This window comes from Prenolepis imparis, unplaced genomic scaffold (genome assembly GCF_030444845.1).
Source record: "Prenolepis imparis isolate NDT839.2.m4 unplaced genomic scaffold, iyPreImpa1.0 SCAF_4, whole genome shotgun sequence".
Classification (NCBI taxonomy): domain Eukaryota; kingdom Metazoa; phylum Arthropoda; class Insecta; order Hymenoptera; family Formicidae; genus Prenolepis; species Prenolepis imparis.
The window spans coordinates 11,693,261-11,709,096 of record NW_028141162.1 but is presented as its reverse complement, the minus strand read 5'-3'; the positions used below and the strand labels follow the sequence as shown (position 1 = coordinate 11,709,096).

The window sequence follows — 15,836 nt, the reverse complement described above, 5'->3', positions numbered from 1 at the left end:
ATTTCCATTGTGTATATAAAATGTCTTCTATATCATGTCCAATGATTTATTTTACATAACGTTATATAATTTTTCATCATTTCATCTAGTCAATAAATTGGAGGATTTTTGATTTTATTTGTGCTAAAAGTAAATCATTAGATACGGAACATCTTATATAACTTTCTTTTTCTTTCTCTCTCTTATTATATATTGTACATCTCTTTTGTAACAAAGATTTTTTTGTGATCCAAAATAACTGAGAATAGAGAAATATAAAATCTAGAAAAATTGCTAATAATTATAGTTGATATTAAATATTTAAAACTCTGGCTATAACAATAATAGATATATCATATTGCATAACATTTCAAAAAATTCACTCTAATAGTTGCAATAAATATATATAACAATTCTATAATAATTCAATCTTAATTCTCTAGTAAAGTTTATAAAATTTGTAGAGACTCTTATCTCTGCCATAAAAAATGTAGCATACTCTTATATGGCATCTATTATAATTAGAAAGTTAGAGGTATTTAGGAGAGTGTGTGGCCCATTAAAATATACTTTCAAAAACAATATCTTCTTTGATCAAATTTCAAACATTATTTCACGACTAGCGAAAAATCACGATATTCTTAGATTCTTGGTGCAAAGAATTTGTCGTTTTTGCATTAAGTTTTACTTTTAAATCTATTCATATACAGTTTTATAAAAATAATAGAGAAAATTTATTATTTTCTTTTGTCTAGAATTTAAAAAAATCATAATAGTGACTATTTTAATTAATAAAAATGATATAGAAAAAAGAATATATGTCTAATCATTAATATTTTGACAAAAACGACATATTTTTTTGAACAATAATTCTCAAGAAATTATGGAAAAAATTATACCCACATAGATTCGCATAAATTTGACGAATTTTTTTGGTATTTATCAAACTGCGGCAGGGCTAATACGCGGAGTTGTATCAGCCGGGGAGATAGGACTCCCGTGGACCTCTAAATCAAGTTCGGAAGTCGATAGACAATCTCTCATAACTCTATTCCATCTGTCGGCACTTTCGTTGGCAATTACGTATGTTTGCGTGATCCTTGGCTCTACATCATCAGTCTCGGGCCTCTCGTTACGAGCACGTAATGCCTCTTGATGTATGATAATTTCATTAGTGAGATAAGCTTCGCGACGTATCTTGTCGCGTAACTTCGGACTCATATCAGGAATACACCACCGTACAAGAATCATCACGAATGCCACGACATTCTGCGAAATATGCACAAAATAATATTGCGATAATAGTAGCTACATATAAAATCACTCAATAAATATGTGACTACCTTCTTCATTTACTGAATTAAAGAAGATAGATCGATATGAAATGCAAAAACTCTAAACATTAGCATATATTTGAATAAAGAAAACAATCGTACCTCAAAAACGACGATAAAAGCTAATCTAGCCGCTAGTATATGCCAAAACATGACGGTATAATCATACTTGTTTGGCGAGTCTGGTGATTCTCTGTAATCTGGATAACGACAAATTTCGACTAGGTCTTGACCCATAGGTTGAGTGCCATTTTTTAGATCGCTAGTATTAAATTTTGACAGAGAATGCTCCAGAAAACCTTCTAATGAATAATTATTAGAAACTGTTATACGATAAACTAGCCTTGGTATAAAGTTTGAAGTAAAAGCTATGATGAATGCCTAAAAAACAAAAATGATTGTGTTACAAAAATTAGTTACATAATTATTAAATCATAAATTTCATGTCTAATGCCATTATTAAATCCCATATCTCTACTTCCTTGAATAAAAAATTAAACTTACATTAGTAATAACGGATAATTTGGAAATAGAATCGAGAATGCGGTACCATATGCCAATATCTCTCACGCGCTGTCCGACCGGTCTTCTGTACATGATCAACAACTTTTTTGCATCCAATCTCATTTCAAAAACATTATTCAATAATGCAAAGAACGGCGCCAATGGAAATGCAGCGACAAAAATCGTAACAAATCCATATTGTAGCACTTTAAGAAAAATTTATATTCCATCATATACATGCAACAAAATATATATTATTTTAATTATTTATTATTTTGTTAGTATAATATATAGTGCTTCATATATATACTTACCCATTTCTAAATATTCGGGAAAAAGACTTCTGGGTCCCCATTCAACTAATTTATAATCTCTGATCCACTGCAAATACTTTCTAGACGAATATCTATTGTGATCTTTCAATGTTTTTGAACCTACATGGACTTTCAAAGTATTCATCCATTTATAAAATAGTGGAAAGAGCATTTCCAAGATAGTGTTCATAGCTTGTTTGCCAATCATAATAATGCTCAGTTGAATACATAATTCTAAAAGGCAACCACCTGGTCCGCATTCTTCTTGTCGAAAGTTAAAGAAACGATTATAATTTCCTGGATAGCCAAGAAACTTTCCTTTAAAGAATGCTATATAAAATATGGAAGCATAATAATTCACAAATTCCAATAAGTAAATTTTTAGAGTTAAGCTGTCATCAAATTCGGTCTGAGTACGAAGCAGTTCAAGCTGAAAACAATAATAAATGTAGAATTTTTATTTATTAAAAAAATTAAATATCATTATTTTCAAGCTAGATTCCAGCCACATTCGTTTTCTATTTTTTTAGTAAGATTTTATATAATTAAAACTTATATCTCTAATCTTTTGGAAACTACTGTCTTGAAAACTATCTTTTAAAAATTCTTTTAAAAATATAAAGTGAAAATAATTTTACTTTAATTTAAATTATTTTTTTCAATAATTGATAAGTGAATAAAATACAATTTAGAGAATATTTCTGTATTATTTTTTTACATATAAATATACTTTCATATATACATATATATTACCTCTGTCAAATATTCTGCCAGCCAAACATATAGCCAATTGAATAAAATGATACAACAGAGATTAATGGTTGCAGCAGTAGCAGTAGTAAACAATATAGCATAACTGGTTACCATAGGATGCCCATAAACACTTAATGCAGTTAAAACAGACATTCTGTACAGGACGACTCCAAGCACAGCAGCCATAGCTACAACTATCTGTAAAATTATAAATATTATATAGCACACAAGAGAGTTACTCTCTTATTCTTTTTAATATAATAAAAACAATTCCACATACCAAAAGTAGAACAACTGAAAAACTGAGAATTATGGCAGGAAATCTCATCTTCCAGTATGAGACTTTTGGCTCTTCCGTATTTGTAACAACGTAAACAGATCTTTTTTTAATATGAGCAAGCCGTGCTAAGTACTGCGGCCTAGGATATTCTTCTTGAGCATCTAAACCAGTCAAATCCCATCTGTGAGTTATTTCGGCAGAATATTTCTTCCATAATTCAAGGAATAATGTGGCTATAAAAATGACAATGCTATATTACATAAAGTTATAAAATATTATATAATGAAGTACATAGCTATATATTTAATTATTTAATAACTATTCATTAACAAATTATCAATAATTGTAACGTACCCCATAATGACATAAATATAGAAAAAAACACAGTCGACGGATTGTCAAACAAATATGTAATTCTTGCGTGTAAACATGTCTCCTTGAGATTCCAATAGCCACAAAAATAATCACATAATGGACACATTTCGATAGTACCATTGTGATTACAAATATCTTCGCTTGGTTCATTGTGATACAAAGTAGCACAACTGTATATAAAACATAGGAGACCAACGATACTAGCTGGAATCAGCATATGAGTGTAGAATCCCAACCAAGCAAAGTAAAGTCCAATCTTCACTCCAAAGTACTCTTTAATATAATCCAGGGGCTGATAATGAAGGGATTTTCTCAAACTGGCCCATTCAGTGTACAAAAGATAGCGCATTGAGTCGGCAGTATGTAGATTTCCCTGTAAAATAAAAATAATATATTAAAAATATATCAAGTGTGAGATATCTCGTATACTCATACTTTTATTTAAAATAATTTTTTTTAATTTACAAATAAAGATTAAAAATAAAAAAATATAACTTGCATCATGAAGCGGGTACGCCGCGACGTATGCATGCTCAGATATCAATCTTTCGATACCAAATGCGAAATCGTCATCTTTGGTTTCTGTGAATTTAGTTCTGTCCAATACAAACTGTACAATACGCGATCGAGTAGCCGATGTGAAAAAATTTGGCGAATTCAGATCGAATAAGTATTCTTTGTCTCTGCTATATACAGCTGTAAATTTTTGCCTCATTGTCGGAAAAATAGTTGTGTTAACGTAATATTTGCTCATAATTCGTCGAACAAAAGTATTAACTTCTTTGATAATAGAATGGCTGCTTGTTTGAGGCATTTTACAGCCGGGTATGTCCTTCATCGGCAATCTCAATTTTAATATTTCGGCATATCGTCGCAAAACTTCCTTGGGCGCATGAATTTTTATGAAATGCAAACCATTTGTTTCCACCTGTTCATACTCCAATTGCAATCCTTCTTTTTCCAGATTTATCTCAAATATCTGAAATATAAATAAATACATGATATAAGTGTTCACAATATAATAAAATTCAACATACATGTTATTCAAATAATAGTTTAAATTTACCCTTCTGCGTTCAACATTGCGATAGGTTTGCGCTTCTCCATTATATTCATCCCACACAAGTATAAAGTCGACTGAGCGAATTTCGTCACGAAAATATAAACTATATTTTGTACCAGAATGAGAAAGCTGAAATACACAATTATTACATTAATATTTCATAAATAACATATAATAATAAAATTCAACAACAATCTATCAGTCTCCAGTTGCAATTACTAAACTAATTATAAGCAATTTATTATTATTTGTTGAATTAAATACTGCCATAAACAGTCTGCAATTATACTTCAAATAATAATCAATAAGTAATAAATAAAAGACAACATCTTATATACAGATTGTAAAATGTAAAATGTAAAAAAATTGATTCTTACCAATCTTGAGTCCTGTATACTATTTCTTCTATCTGTATAGCTATTATTTATAACTGTTTCATTTGTATCATTATTTATAGTAGATGAATCATCTAAAGAATGCAAATTATCCAGAGAGACAACACTGTGCATACTGTTCATGCTTATTGCGTCTTCGTACAAAGTATTACGAACGCTTTGATACAATGTTTGTTCCGAACCTTGATTTAAACCGTTTTGGACTGATTGATATATACTTAATCCAGGATTACTGCTTGTTCGTCGTTGCGTGCATGTAAGAGAAATCTCTTCATCATCCTCTTCCATTTTTCAATGAGAATTCATTGATTGTCAAGCCCTTTTTTAAACCAAACAATATGTACATCATGCAAACCCAAAAAAATGGCTTCAAAATATTACATAATCAAAAAGCATAGCGAGACATTTCTATTGCTAGTTTCATATATCAAAGTTAATGTTTCAAAAATCATGAATGCAACAGGTGAAAATTTGCAATCAAGAAAGCTTCCATATTTTCATAGTTTTACACAGCATTTTCATTTTTTAAAATTTTTATATAAATTTAAAATGTGATACGCAAATAAGCTCATAAATTATAAATAAGTCATAAAATACGCTTTTTTTCTGCTAGTCGAAAGCTAACCTAGTCAAAACGCAACAAGCTTTGAACATCATATTCATGATGAAAAGACAATAACACAAGCCTGCTAAAATAGCCCATTGTTCAAAATTATGCTTTTTTTTATTAACAATGTTATTAGCGAGATAATATCGTAACCTTACCTAATACTGTCGTCGCATCCATTTATCGAATGATTCTGATACCTTTATCCTTGGAAGACTCGAACGTTTTTTTGTCGAATTATTTTTATTATCTATAGCACCGTTACTTCATTAAGATAAATAAAAAATGTAAACATATTAGTATAGTTACAATTAGCTACGTGACTCGAACTGACTCGCACTTTGAACACATTAGCATGCCGCGTCACATTCCGACTGATAGCTATTAGCTATACGTCACAAATTTCCTTTTAAAACTAGCAGACCTGCAGGATCAGTAATGATTCACCACAGCGAAAAGAAATAAATATAAATATATACTACAAATTTATTTTTCGATTTTATTCAATTTCGAATAAAATATAAATTATTCTTTTTTAATAATTTACATAATGTATTTTTTATATAAAAAAATTAATATTCACAATTCTAATCGCGACTAATATAGATTAAATTATACATCCTGTATATACAATCGCATTGAAAAATATATATATAACTCTAACCGGAAGTAAATTTCCGCGGACACTTATCAAAGATAATATTTCATTATTTAAGAGTCGCTTATTCTCTATTTTGTTTTATTCTAATTTTATTCCATAAAAGTTTATTTAAAATTCATATATAAATTTTATTTTTATTAATTTTTAATGTTTTTATCAGTTTGGGTAAACATATAATAATATCTCTTACATAATTTTTACAAATTTAATAAAAAATATATTATATAATTTTATAAAAAAAATCATATTATATAAAAAAAATAACTTTAGTTTTATTAGCAAGAAATGTACATTCTATTCACCAACTGTGCCTATTGCTTTATATATATATTTTTAATATTTAATGTAATATCATGTATATAATAAACTAACTAATTATTGATGATGTTTAGAGATATATAGTTTGCATAAATAAATATTGTTTTAATAATTTTTCCATTAAAAAAAGAATAAAATAATCTTTAAATTATTTTATTCTTTTTTAATAAAAAATGAATTATTTGTGTCATCATACTTCTTGCATAACTAATGTATTAAGTTCTTCCTCTGCTGGACACAACACCGCATCGATATTATAAAAGGCAGCATGCAATGTTACTAAAAACCAAGAGACTCCTGAAAAAGAAATTGCATTTGTATATTATATATATATATATATATATATATATATATATATATATATACATTCTATATATAAAATTATATTTTAAAGATGTATTTTACTTACCAAGTACCCAAAATACAGCTGCATGTGCACCAACCAGATAAAATACAGGCAGTGAACAAATTGCAACTAAAGAATATACCTGTGCTAGTGTTGGTTTATGATTTAATATTGTTAACTCTTGTTTCGAATGTCGCTGAGAGAGTTTATAACATATCCCAAGAGAGGCAACAACTGTCAGCAATAACAGAGGCGAGGTGATTCTAAAAGTGTACATTCAAATCATATCAATAATATCAAGGGACAACAATATTCATAAACAATTCATAATTATACTTATATACAGCTTATACTAAAAAAAGACTAATATGAAATATAATAAAAATATCTCTTACAAACAATATACGACTAGCCCAATAAACACAAATAGATAATTGCTCTGGAAGTATTCAACATTCTTTACAACTCGTTTACTCAATCTCGTTAAATTAGGCGGTAGTCTGATATTATTTGTGTTAAGAAATAATGACCATGGTCGAATATTGGCTTTCCTGTGTTCAATCCAATCGTGAGCTTGAGGATAACCAATTTGACCAAGTGGTAGTTGAGGTAATTGAAGAAATTCAAATCTGTAAAATAATACAAAGAGGGAAATTAATTACATAATTATGTATAACATAATAAATCAGATTAAACAGCAATGGACTCTCTTGATTTTATACATAGTATCTATTTGATTTTATATATAGTATATATATATATATATATATATATTGTTTTTAATAGCTTATCTAAATATTAAAATATACTTGTATAGTATATTATTGTCATGTTACAATTAATAAATATAATAAGCAAGTAAATAAACAATGTTCTGTTTTGACATACAATGTGAATGCATACTGTGACGTTAGCTCACAAGTTAGTTAAATCATATGAAATCTCGAAAGAAGTTGCATATTGAAACATTACCCGTTCGTAGCTTTATGCTTTTCTGTTGAGACCTGCATATCTCCCACTGGAATCTCTACATGCGCCATGATTTCCTATGAAAAACGTAGACGTAGACGATTACGCGTTGCAAGATTACTTCCGTTCTCTATTTCCTTATTCTTGCACGCGATTTTTTCCCTTTATTAACACTCTCTGCGTCTCGTAATTTATCTTTTCCACCGGCAAATGTGGATATATATATATTTCGTTTTAAATGCAGAAAGTACAAGAAGATGTAACGTATAGAACAAACATATTTGACATTTAGCTAGATCGATACTGTCAGGTTAGGTCATCATTATTAGATCTTTATTTGTCATTATTGTTGTCAGTCTTCGGATCGAATTACATCCAGTCTCTCGAAGAATTTCTTTATTTACGCAAGCTGGACCAAAACTCACCGAAACTCGTAATATCAAACAAAATTTCCTCACATTTATCTATCTGCAAAAATCACTAAAAACACAGGTCGTCATCTCGCAGTGACGTTCGATGCGGAATTACAGTGACTCTCTTTATCTACCGTCGATAATCAGGCGAATTAAGTTATCGACAGATGTCGCGTCTGTTGCAACTATCGACTCATCGATGATCCCCAATCGATGGATCGAAAGACGCCCTTCTATATAATATATATATTGCTGATGCGGACAACCGGTCTTCCAAAATTCCAAGGACGCGATAAAACACGTGAAGAGCTTGGAAAAGAAATATCGTACATCTTTAATCGAGATCGTCGCATTTACATTTGCATCGAAACTATAAATCCTGCATCCCGAGACGCGATTTCCTGGACTTGCGAGCAGCGAGAAGATGGTTTGGCTTTGCGTATTGAATAAAGCTATATATGTATAGGATGCCATGCGGGTACAAAAGACTCTCTCTTTCATTGTAAAAAAATGCAATTTCCAAGACATTATCTGAATTTTAATTTAACATGATAATTGTACTCGATTTCCATATAAAAATTCTATTCGTTAATTTATATTTATATATATATATTATTATATATATATAGATGTAGCAAAATGACATTTATTCATATATATATATATATATGCACAATATGTAGAAATAACATATATTGGTTTATCCTGATGAATCATTCCTCGCAGTGTATCTTGCATTTCTATTATTTCCAGGGCGGAAAGAGATAGATAGATACAAAGAAGGATGAGAAAGAGAGAGAGAAAGAGAGAGAAGGGACGACAAAGGAGAGATATCTTCGTCGCTCGGCCCTGCCTTCGGCCTTTTTCGGCTCGCACGCTAACCAGATTGCAGCTGTTCGAAGAAAGTTCTTACGCAGTGTAAAACACACAAGAACACGTTCTTTGTTCGGGAAAAGGGAAAAGGCTCCTACGCACGAACCATAACCGAGGTATGTATGTATCAGGGTACATACATGCCGTAAAAATTCATCTCGTTTTCTCTTTTTATCTGGTGAAATTATCCGCCCATCGCCTCGATCTTCGTATACGACTTGAGGCGAACGCAAAGAGATGAAATAGTCGGCGGCAGATGTTCGTTCTCGTCTTAAACAGCTGCCACCGATATATATATATATATATATATATATATATATATATATATATATATGTATATATATATATATATATATATTGCACAATATACTTGTCATCGATGATACTCGGGTAATAATAGGCTATTCTGAATTTTCATCGCTATTATCCTATATCATCATTAATCGCGATAAATCGTATTCATATTTTTTTATGCGTTAAATATTCTAAAAGCGATTAGTATATATATAATTACTAAAAAAATATATCAAAAAAACGTATGAAGGAATTGATTGCATATAAAAACAGCTCGTAGTAATATCTCGATACAAGGAGCGTTTTACGACAGTTTTAAAGATAGTTTAAATACTAAGGTAATGAAAGTATTTCGAAAGATATGTAATATATATATTTGGAGTACACGTGTCGCGTACAATCTAACAAACGACGGAGAGTTCAAAATGCAGTCTCGAAATACGAGATTCGAAATAAATTGGCTCTTAGGGAGGCGAGAGGGGGCGGGAGAGAAAAGTAATTTTTATTCATCCTTTTTTTCTGTTTCTGTATTCTCGCTCGGAATCTACGAAGAAGCGTGAATCCTCGAAATACTGAAGTACACACGAACGACCGGTAGCGGAGCGTAGTAGGAGCAGATGACGGTGAGCATTGTGAGCGGACGACGACCAATGGGCGCACGTGTTACAGGACCGGCGACGACGTACCCCTGTCTAAGCGGCGAGCCGATTGGCCCCAAAAGTGCTCCACCACCGGCTACCATAACGAACGCGAGAGGAAGCGTGGAGCTTGTGGAGTGAGATCACGCAGTTTGAATGAGTGCGGTCGCGAGCGCGTGGTAGCGAGACTGACAGCGTGTGGTGATCCATTTTTTTTATTTTTCTCTCTCTTTTTTCTTCCCTACCTGCTCGCGCGACAATTGCGGGTGACCCTTCGGCGGACCTCTGTCTCACGGTCGCGCGCGACCTTACCCTCCTTCGTCCGCGTGTGCGCGACTCTTCATCGACGATGATGCCGCGCGTCGCGATGAAGGCCACGCAGAAGCTGCACTACGACGCGTGCGACATGCAGAACGAGGAGCTGAGCTGGAGCTGCCGCGCCGACAATTCCGACTGCGACTTCGGCAACTCCTCCGCGGACGACTTCGGCACTCCGCCCCCGCTGCAGCCCCGTAAGCTCTTCGAGACGATGGACTGCAACGACGAGAGCCAGTCGACGAATAATAACAGGATTTCTCCTTCGAAAGGTTAGAATCGTGTTACCCCCTCGAGCTACCCCCTTAGCGTATTCTCTGTTCTCCATGTCGATGGATGTTGCATGCCGTTGTCCGAACTAAATTTCTATCCGTCTTGTGTGCGTTACACTCTGTAGTTTTATGTAAAATTGAAAGTTGCAAACTTTTGCATTTCCTTTTGCAACTCGCACATTCTCTAGTTTAATAGAGAAAAAAAATTAAGAGATATCCAAACAAGTGTGCTAAAAGTTTACATTTTTAATTTTGCATAAAGGTACCGATTTGATTCGATTGTAATGTTTGCAATGTTTCTCAGAACCTGTGCAAAATATAACATTTTGTGTTGACATTTATATGTACTGGTAAGTTTCAATAAACATTAATCAATGTAGTGTTTTCTGCGAATTAGGTCTATCTCTTTGTCGCGTGTCTTTCAATATAAATGACACAATTCAGAGAAATGTTACAATCTCCATTATCCTTGTGTTGGAATTTACTTATTAATATATGACCTTTGTAGACATCAACATAAGATATTTATATTTTGCATAGATCTGAAAGAACATTGCATGTAAGAATGTCATAACGTGTAATGTTAATGCATGATGTGAGATAATTGATAGCAATACATTTAGACAATTTTTCTGCATCATGCATAGTTGTTTTTTAATCTCTCTTTAGCTCATATTTGTCAAAGTATAATCATAAATTAAATGACATTATTACAATTGTTTTTTAGATTAGAACTGTAACATCAGTAACTATAAAATCTGCGTACTGATGATTACACAATTACAAATATATAATACATATTTTTTATCAAAAATTATCAAAATTTTATATACTACTTAAATTATATATATATATATATATATATATATATATATATATATATATAGTTTAACGTTTATGATTGGAGAAGATTTTCATTAATTATATTTAAGTAATTATGCTTTTTTAAGAAAGGAAAGCAATAGAGAGATATCCATATATACTTTGTTAAACAAAATTTTTGATATTCTATATTGAATATCTGTATATTCTATTTTTTTAGCATGTAAATATAATGTACATGTACATTATATTTTGTTATTGAATGTATATATAACTTATCTTTTGTATTATCTAAATAAGTTATTTATTACATTGCACATTACAGAATAAATAATGTCATGTTATGAAAATGTAATTGCATACTAAACTTTTATTAAATAGCTATTCTGCTTCATTAAGTTTAAAATTATATATTATTTATATTATATAAAATGTCATATCTTTTCAAACATTTTCTCTCAAACATGTTATTTTTCTCTATTGTTTTTTCCAGTTATCTTTGAAACAAATATTTATAAGAAATTTATTCTCAATTTTTACATAATTGTGTATAAAGCATTTGTGTGATGATTTGAAAGATTTATGCTAAAATGTTTAATTTACAGGTACTCCAGCCATCAAGATTCCTGTCGTCAGTCGTAAAGATGATGGTTTTGAGAAGACATGTAGTCCACCCTACAAATGTGTTAGGGCCTTACGCTTATTTGATTCGCCTACTACTCCGAAAACTATGATAGAGAAGAATATAGTGATGCAGACTCCGATTCCATCTAAATGTACCAGACTTTTTTCTCTAGACAAACCTAGACCTTCTAAGATAAGTCCTTGTTATCAAAATAAGTCAGACAAACCTGTGGCAAATGTAAATCCATTTACACCTACTGGCATGTTAATAACGGCGAAGAAAAGAAGCAGATCGAAACGTAGTCTCAATGGGTAAGTAATGATTCTATATTTCATTTTATTCTTAAATTCTTATGTTACACGATACAACATATCAAGAATATTGACAAAGAATCGAATTCCAGATTACAAATTTCTATTTTATTAAGTACAGATACATCTTATACTTAGAGAAATTCTTTTGGATTTTTTTTTATATAACTATTATTTCTCTATACAATTAATGTCTAGCAACAAAATTAAAAGAACGTTTACTATTCACAGACTACGGAAATGAATATTCCCATCATATTATATATGACTATGCATCTATGAAGATTAAATTTGAGATTTGAGAGTGTTAACATTATTTAAAATTTAAAAGTTCTAAAACATTACAAAGATTGCTAAAGCTTTTGTTATAAAGAAAAATCTATTTCGAATAAATAAATCTTCAAATAAATCTTCAAACAAATGAAAGCACAATGGAGCATATATACATCATTTCTCTCTTTCTCTTTTTAAATAGTAGTAGTGGTAACTCACCGGACATGCAAAAACCAAAGTTCGATCTCGCCGATTCCGAGGATTCGGACAACGAATACGAGCACGCGACAAAGCGCGTGGCGCTGCAGGACTCTAATATATCGCGGTATCACAAAGAATTCCACGAACTCGGTTTGATCGGGAGCGGCACGTTTGGCTCCGTGTACAAGTGTATCAATCGGTTGGACGGGTGTACATATGCCGTTAAGAGGAGCCGGAAACCGATCGCAGGCGTCGTTAGCGAGTGCAACGCACTGAACGAGGTATACGCCCACGCCGTGCTCGGCAAGCATCAGCACGTGGTACGCTACTATTCCGCCTGGGCAGAGGACAATCATATGATCATCCAGAACGAGTATTGCAACGGCGGCAGTCTCGCGGACGCGATCGTCAATCTTCAGAAAGAGAAGAAGCAATTTAGCAAGGCAGAGATGCGCCAGCTTCTGTTGCACGTAGCCGAAGGATTAAAATACATACATAGTATGCAGCTGGTGCATATGGACATCAAACCCGGGAATATATTCATCTCCAAGGAGGGGAAATTGCCATCGAGCAATTACGATTCCACTGACGACGGTTTCGAGGAGGACGAAACTGTCGATGAAATCACGTATAAGATTGGCGACCTCGGTCACGTTACTTCTATCAATAATCCGTCGACGATTACGCATGTGGAGGAGGGCGATTGCAGATACCTGCCGTTGGAAGTCCTGCAGGATGACTATAGCCATCTACCAAAGGCCGATATCTTCGCTTTAGGATTGACTGTTTATGAAGCGGGCGGCGCCGGACCTATGCCGAAGAACGGGCTCGAATGGCAAAGATTGCGAGAGGGAAATATACCAGATTTACCGCATTACGGTCGCGATCTTAATAATTTATTGAAGGTACAATTTTATTTCTAAAGTTTTATAGATTTAGCAGAAAATACATATATAATTGTATTTCTTTGACATTTGTTTCATTGATGATTATTTTGTGTTACTTGTAGATGATGACTCACCCCGATCCGCAGATGAGACCATCGGCAATTAGTTTGACACAGCACAGAGTTTTACTTCCACTCGGAAATAAAACTAAAGCGCAACTGCGGAGGGAATTAAGTTTGGAGAAATTAAAAAATGAAATTTTAACAAAGCGATTAAAGGATGCGGCGATATTTCTCAAGAATATCGCGCCGAATGTCACTGATAATTGCGACAGACAATTGCGACAGACAGTTATGCGACCTCGCGTCATAGGCAAAAAGATCAATCGTAGTAACAGCACTCTATAGTGCTGTTACATTGTTATAATGCTGTAATGGACAGCATTTGTATATAATGAAATAGTATTAATGTGTAGGACCTATATGTTGCTAAAATGATGAACAAATTATCGCATGTAAAAAGCGAAAGATTTCGGCTTTGATCCTTGATTCAGTATTTTCTACCTACACTTGATACTTTTCTTCTCGCTCATACGTTTACAATATTATTATATAAATGATACATGTCACAGCTGTAGGTCGCAATTAACAGTGACATTCGAAAATATCGCGTCGTCTAACCGTTTAATTATAATCGTGCTCATTGCTGCGATAGTTCCGTTAAATCTTTCTCACGGATGTCGCAGACGCGAATATAAACTGCAGTCTCCTCGTCGGAATTGTAGTCGATTGAATTCTAATTGATCGAAAGCGACTTTTTCTTTGGATATAAAAATGGCTTTATATCCTACATACATGGTGCACCAATTGTGTACTGTAAGCATGTATTTTCAATATTCGGCATGTTTCAAAATTACATTTAATCTCAATTTGCATGTGCTCAGAGAAAAAAGAAAAAAAGCGCCATTCATTGGTTAAAACTTCTTCGGAAAGATAAAAAAACAATAATATCGATAGAGAGAAGGAATGAAGGAGGGTGGGAGGGAGGAAAGGAGGAAGAAACATATTGCCTACCTATCGATATTATTAATTTCTTACCTTGAATTGCCAAAAAATCTTTATCTATTCTTTATCTTTTTAAGACGTAACTTAAGCATATCTATAGCGCGAAATCTCAGGTTGACAAATATATTTTTCTATTCTATTACATAACATTTCATATAATGTGCTGTTTATTACTTACTGGCTCTTTATCATCTGGGTCTTTTATCATCATCATCGTTTGTAAATGTGATCTTGCATTATGACATTAAAATTATTATTCTAATTGTATAAAATTTATAACACTATATTAATGATTCATAGTTTTCTATTACAAACAGAGACAACTAATTATAAAAGGCCATGTAAAACATATTTAGACAACTATTTGCCGCTGTACCGTTATATTCGTGCTATAATACAAAATTATTGTTCGTTATTTTTATCAGCATTTCGAATTACATACAATAATTAACTTTTACTGATTGAGACTGCAAAATGATTTTATCAAATAATTTAGCTTGTATCTAATATTTGAGTCCAAAAAGAGTATTATCTCTAATTCTGCTAATGATTGAATAGAATAATTGTTTATAAGATCACAAGCATGACTTTTGATATTCTCTAGCATGACATTTCCATTAAACAACAAAAAATATAAAACTTAAATTTAAATTTTACTTTGATACTATTTTAATAGCCTTATTTTTTATCTTCCACAACAGGTACTCTCAAAAATCTGTTATATCTGGTCATATATTATACATATTTAGGATAATCATTTATATATATATATATGTATATGTATGTGTATGGATACATATGTATGTTATACACACACACACACACATGTATATATACATATAATAATCTATGTTTATTTCTTAGTTTATTCAACATTATTAGCAGATAGGTGCTATAGTTATTACAAATAATTGAACAAAAAGATAAGATAAATTATTTTTTTTTAGTTT

At 31.9% G+C, this 15,836-nt stretch overlaps 3 protein-coding genes and 1 long non-coding RNA gene across 7 annotated transcripts; 1 reads left to right on the top strand and 3 right to left on the bottom strand.

Moving 5' to 3' along the window:
- Window positions 1-744: 744 nt before the first annotated feature.
- Window positions 745-6,002, bottom strand: LOC145935521 (anoctamin-1-like). 3 transcript variants are annotated; one of them, XM_083036954.1, is made up of 11 exons: window positions 5,763-6,001; window positions 4,980-5,316; window positions 4,606-4,731; window positions 4,039-4,518; window positions 3,519-3,912; window positions 3,165-3,397; window positions 2,885-3,082; window positions 2,132-2,561; window positions 1,818-2,023; window positions 1,416-1,694; window positions 745-1,248 (listed from the first exon to the last, which is right to left on the bottom strand). In XM_083036954.1, the coding sequence occupies exons 2-11, from the start codon at window positions 5,283-5,285 to the stop codon at window positions 922-924; spliced, it is 2,979 nt and encodes a 992-aa protein (XP_082893080.1). In that variant the 5' UTR covers window positions 5,286-5,316; window positions 5,763-6,001; the 3' UTR covers window positions 745-921. The 3 variants fall into 3 exon arrangements, with proteins under 3 accessions (XP_082893080.1, XP_082893081.1, XP_082893082.1); XM_083036955.1 differs by having other exon boundaries at window positions 4,980-5,229; XM_083036956.1 differs by having other exon boundaries at window positions 1,094-1,248; window positions 1,483-1,694; window positions 5,763-6,002.
- Window positions 6,003-6,546: 544 nt separating this feature from the next.
- Window positions 6,547-8,449, bottom strand: LOC145935525 (prenylated Rab acceptor protein 1-like). The gene is made up of 5 exons (XM_083036961.1): window positions 8,324-8,449; window positions 7,902-7,975; window positions 7,325-7,558; window positions 6,993-7,192; window positions 6,547-6,880 (listed from the first exon to the last, which is right to left on the bottom strand). The coding sequence occupies exons 2-5, from the start codon at window positions 7,967-7,969 to the stop codon at window positions 6,774-6,776; spliced, it is 609 nt and encodes a 202-aa protein (XP_082893087.1). The 5' UTR covers window positions 7,970-7,975; window positions 8,324-8,449; the 3' UTR covers window positions 6,547-6,773.
- A 763-nt stretch (window positions 8,450-9,212) lies between these two features.
- Window positions 9,213-10,220, bottom strand: LOC145935526 (uncharacterized). Its single transcript, XR_014425242.1, has 2 exons — window positions 10,031-10,220; window positions 9,213-9,300 (listed from the first exon to the last, which is right to left on the bottom strand). It is a non-coding gene; the product is annotated as an uncharacterized LOC145935526 (long non-coding RNA).
- Window positions 10,221-10,335: 115 nt separating this feature from the next.
- On the top strand, window positions 10,336-15,659 carry LOC145935523 (wee1-like protein kinase). 2 transcript variants are annotated; one of them, XM_083036959.1, is made up of 4 exons: window positions 10,336-10,703; window positions 12,131-12,461; window positions 12,940-13,840; window positions 13,945-15,659. In XM_083036959.1, exons 1-4 carry the CDS (start codon window positions 10,466-10,468, stop codon window positions 14,227-14,229), a joined length of 1,755 nt encoding a protein of 584 aa, XP_082893085.1. In that variant the 5' UTR covers window positions 10,336-10,465; the 3' UTR covers window positions 14,230-15,659. The 2 variants fall into 2 exon arrangements, with proteins under 2 accessions (XP_082893085.1, XP_082893084.1); XM_083036958.1 differs by having other exon boundaries at window positions 12,937-13,840; window positions 13,945-15,657.
- Window positions 15,660-15,836: the final 177 nt, after the last annotated feature.

Coding starts and splice junctions, on each gene's coding strand:
- LOC145935521 (XM_083036954.1), bottom strand. CDS start 5,285: ATGGAAGAGGATGATGAAGAGATTTCTCTTACATGCACGCAACGACGA. Junction 3,083..3,164: donor TTTCAGTTGTTCTACTTTTG/GTATGTGGAATT, acceptor ATAATTTTACAG/ATAGTTGTAGCTATGGCTGC. Junction 2,562..2,884: donor TGGCAGAATATTTGACAGAG/GTAATATATATG, acceptor TATTGTTTTCAG/CTTGAACTGCTTCGTACTCA.
- LOC145935525 (XM_083036961.1), bottom strand. CDS start 7,969: ATGGCGCATGTAGAGATTCCAGTGGGAGATATGCAGGTCTCAACAGAA. Junction 7,559..7,901: donor AAGCATAAAGCTACGAACGG/GTAATGTTTCAA, acceptor ATTATTTTACAG/ATTTGAATTTCTTCAATTAC. Junction 6,881..6,992: donor AGCTGTATTTTGGGTACTTG/GTAAGTAAAATA, acceptor TTTCTTTTTCAG/GAGTCTCTTGGTTTTTAGTA.
- LOC145935523 (XM_083036958.1), top strand. CDS start 10,466: ATGATGCCGCGCGTCGCGATGAAGGCCACGCAGAAGCTGCACTACGAC. Junction 12,462..12,936: donor TCGAAACGTAGTCTCAATGG/GTAAGTAATGAT, acceptor CTTTTTAAATAG/TAGTAGTGGTAACTCACCGG. Junction 13,841..13,944: donor ATCTTAATAATTTATTGAAG/GTACAATTTTAT, acceptor TGTTACTTGTAG/ATGATGACTCACCCCGATCC.